Genomic DNA, 4,276 nt, shown 5'->3' on the forward strand with positions numbered 1-4,276 from the left:
AGATGCTTTATTATTATTGTTAGCCAAAGGCTTTGGAACAAGGCGCGTAGCCACACTAAGCTTGAAAAGTCCGTCGGTTACATAACCTTTTCCGAGGGACTTCCCAAACTTGTACAAAACAAACCTATCAGACTCGAATACAAGTTTAAACCCCTTATTAACTAGTATTGATCCTGACACTAGGTTCTTGCGGATGTCCGGGACATGCAGCACATCCTTCAAAGTGATTGTGACGCCAGACGTCATCATGAGGATCACATTTCCAATGCCGAGGACCTCGGACGATGCTTGATTCCCCATGTTGATCTTCCTCCCTTCAACAGCAGTGTAGGAGGCAAACTTGCTCCTATCCGAGCAGACATGAGCCGTAGTGCCGGTGTCGATGTACCAGCCGCCCTTGTTGTCAACTATGTTGACTTCTTCAGTGACCACGGCAACGAGGTCATCTTCATTCCAGTCCTTGAACTCCTTCTCAACGACGTGGGCTGCCGGCTTCTTCTTCTTGCTGCGGCAGTCTTTGGCAAAGTGGCCAACTTTGCCACACTTGTAGCACTCGCCTTCAAATTTCTTTGCAGGCTGCTTTCCCTTCCCTTTGTCTTTCTGATTTGGGCGGGGGCGTTTGTTGGAGGGTCCGCCCCGCTCCAACAAGTTGGCTTTGGCTTCAAGTGGGCTAAAACCCATAGCCTTAAGGTCGATCTTGCGCACATCCGCTTCAATGCGCAGCTTCACGATCAAGTCTTCAAGATTCATCTTCTTTCGCTTGTGCTTGAGATAGTGCTTGAAGTCCTTCCAACTAGGAGGAAGCTTCTCAATGAGTATGCACCGCACAAAGTTGTCGGGCAAATTCATCCCTTCAGCCGCGAGTCCATGGATGATCATTTGGAACTCTTGGACTTGTTCCATGACCGGTTTAGAATCGACCATTTTGTAGTCCATGAATTTGGATACTACAACATGTTCCGTACCGGCAGCATTGTCTATACTATACTTCTTTTCTAGGCTTTCCCACATTTCTTTGGATGTGGTTACAAGGGAGTATACATTGTACAAGCTATCATCTAAAGCACTTAGAATGAAATTTTTACAAAGATAATCTCCTTTGCGCCATGCTTCATAGTCCGCCATGACCTCAACACTTGTCTCTTGATCACTTGGCGCGGGCGGCTCGTTCTCCGTGAGGAAGTTGGCGATGCCCAGTGTTGTCAAGTAGAACAACATCTTTTGATACCACCTCTTGAAGTCAGCTCCTCCAAACTTAGGTGGTTTTTCGGCGGGTGGCATCATTCTTGGTGCCAAAGGTGCCGCAATCGGTCCTTGGAAGGAACCAATTCCGTTGCCCCCGAAGGAGCTAACAACATGGTTGGGCATAGAGCCCCCACCATTCATGTTGGGCGTAGAGCCCGCCATGGTCGTACCAGATCCGAAGGAACCGGTACCCGTGTTGGACCCGAAGGCCCCAACACTCGATCCATTGAAGGATCCGAAGGAACCACTAAAAGTGGAACCAACCGACCCACTGGAGGATGATCCAACAGTGGGCCCAAAGGGGTTCGTAAACCCCCAAGACAAAGTAGATGAGGAGGTGAACCCAGGGGTAGGGACCATTGTGGGGATTGGTCCGGTGTTCGCCATGGTGGAGGAGATGATGGCGTCGGTGGTGGCCGGATTGGTGGCAGCGGCGGTGTTGGATTCAGTCGACATCTCCAGCAAAGGTGTTTAAGTTTCGAAAGTTTTAGGTTCAGTTTTGTCCAAATTCCTTCAAAAGCAAGTTATATCTCGTCTTGCGATTGTTGGAGATTTGAGATTACAAGAAGGAATACAGAAACGAACTGAAATGAAAATTACAAATGTAAATCGAAACTATAAACTTTAGAACAGGAACAAGCCGAGTCGAGGATTCCTCTTTCCGCAAGACGAGATACGCCCCGGTAGTGCTCTTCGGATTGGCGTTTCGTCCCCAAAGATAAAACGACTACGTCTCTGGTGAAGCAGCACCGCTATCAACAGAGCTCCGGCGAACTGGATGGAGGAGAGGGCAGAGCTTCGACAGAAGAACAATGCAGAGGGAGAAGAGAGTGTATGATGCATAGTGTATTCTAGTTTCTGGTGTAGAGAATGCTAGAATGGCTAGCCTATTTATAGGCTCAGTCCACTGCAGGGGTCAACCCAGCCTTGATGGTTGTCATCAATGGCACACTGTAACGGTCGTCGGTTACGAAGCGTTACAAAACGTTACAGAGCTGAGAGTCTGAATCTAGAAGCTTCTAGATTCGTCCATGACGTGGACTGTCACGTGTCAGCCATCCCGCTTGGCTCGCTGACGTGGAAACGGTGGTGGTCTAAAAAGAATTAGACCCACTAGACTTGGGCCAAGCCCGCAACTAGGCCCAAGCATCAAGCCTAAAGAACTCGCTGACGTGGAAACGGTGGTGGTCTAAAAAGAATTAGACCCACTAGACTTGGGCCAAGCCCGCAACTAGGCCCAAGCATCAAGCCCAAAGAACAGTCCAAAGACCAATTGCCAAGATCCAAGTCCAAGTCCAAGTCCAAGTCCAAGTCCGGCGGGCGGGCGGCGGCGGCGGCGCGCGCGTGTGCGCGCGTGTGAGCTCTACAGCCCATCTTAGTCCACTATAATTATTCCATGTAATAATCCTTCTTATTAAATACTAGTTTAATAAGGTTGAAACTTTCAATGTGGGATAATTAACTCTCTTAATTATTCCTTAATCTCTCATAGCTCATTAAGTTTGCAATTTTTGCACAACTTTAAACAATTATTTCTCACTCACCGGGAATCGGATTTGAGAAAATAAATATACCACGGTCATCTACTCCGAACGTAGATCGACACTATATCATTTAATTTTACAAAATTAAATGTCTCGTTGAAATTATAATTGGTCAAAGTCCATTGACCGGGCATAGATTCCAACAATTATCGTACTCAAGTTCATCTGGTGGATCGTCATCACAAAAACACAGACAATCCCCCAAGTATATAACATTCCCTTGGGATTAACTTTATCCGCGATGAATTTAAGGGGTACAGGAAATGTGCTAAAACATTCTGTTTCAAGATCAAAGCAACAAACATAAGGAAACTTCTTCCACCCATTTGAAACCAACCAATAGAGATTGCCACTAGCAAATGCACCAACAGAGCTCAAACAACGATCGGAGGAGGGGATGGCACCTTTAACGCGCCTCCACGTGGATCCAGATTCAAGAGTGTATACATGACATTCGCCGTATTTAGAGTTGAAATAGACAACCTTATGCTGCCCACTTATTCTGCTCACTCCAATTCCATAACAATCTTCTCTAGGGCGAGTAAGACGGCCACTAAGCTCAACAAATTCACGGGTGATAGGATTACATACATAAAGATGATTACGAAATGGATTTTTTAGAAGAAGTAGACCGTTGGCAGAACCCTGTATTTTTGTTGCTTGGGGGAAATCAAACATGTTGATTGAATACTGCTTGTGCTTGTGCGTAAGCTTCTCATTCAATTTGAAAACATTGAACCAATTTGAATTTGTAGTCAGCATTGAGACCACTAGGGCAGGGGAGGATTTAGAAAGATGGGACTTGTTAAAATAGTCCGTCTCGATGAGATTGAGCCACGGTTTGCAAACACATTTGCAAGTTGCAATGTCATCAAGAGGGAGTCTCAATAGGATATCGGTGAGGATCTCTGATGGTAGGTATTTGAAGAAATTTTGCTTCATTCTTCGATGAATTGAGCCTTTGGAGATCATATTCTAACTTTAAACCTAAACAATAAACTATACATAAGCCGCCTAGATTACTAAAAAGCAAATACTAACACAGTCTTGCAAGTAGTATGAAAAAAAAATTCAGAGATTATACAGATAAGCATGTCATAGATTACACACCAAAAAAATAAAAGCATACAATTTACTTGTCCATGAATTATAGTTGTGTACACATATGAAATTGTTTCTTTCTGTATAAAACTTTACCGGCACACCACTTCTCTCCAGCAAATTCACACCACCTCTCTTTTCTATCTCTCTAGCAAATTTCGACAGTCAATTTATTCTCTACACCAAATTCACACCACCAATATGGGCTCTCCTATGGAATTGGTGTGTCCTATTTATAACATTTATGACTTTCCTTATACTCGTATAAATAGGAGTTGTGAACTGCCTTATATATAAGAGATCCCTAATCGTCCAAGATAATTAAGTTAATACTCCCTCCTTCCCAAGATAAGTGGCTTGTATTATCATAGAATTAATATTGATCA

General features: G+C 44.5%; 1 protein-coding gene across 1 annotated transcript; it reads right to left on the bottom strand.

The window, feature by feature from the left end:
* Positions 1-2,950: 2,950 nt before the first annotated feature.
* Positions 2,951-3,731, bottom strand: LOC125190058 (putative F-box protein At3g52320). Its single transcript, XM_048087254.1, has 2 exons — positions 3,004-3,731; positions 2,951-2,954 (listed from the first exon to the last, which is right to left on the bottom strand). The coding sequence occupies exons 1-2, from the start codon at positions 3,729-3,731 to the stop codon at positions 2,951-2,953; spliced, it is 732 nt and encodes a 243-aa protein (XP_047943211.1).
* Positions 3,732-4,276: the final 545 nt, after the last annotated feature.

This window comes from Salvia hispanica, chromosome 5 (assembly GCF_023119035.1).
Source record: "Salvia hispanica cultivar TCC Black 2014 chromosome 5, UniMelb_Shisp_WGS_1.0, whole genome shotgun sequence".
Classification (NCBI taxonomy): Eukaryota; Viridiplantae; Streptophyta; class Magnoliopsida; order Lamiales; family Lamiaceae; genus Salvia; species Salvia hispanica.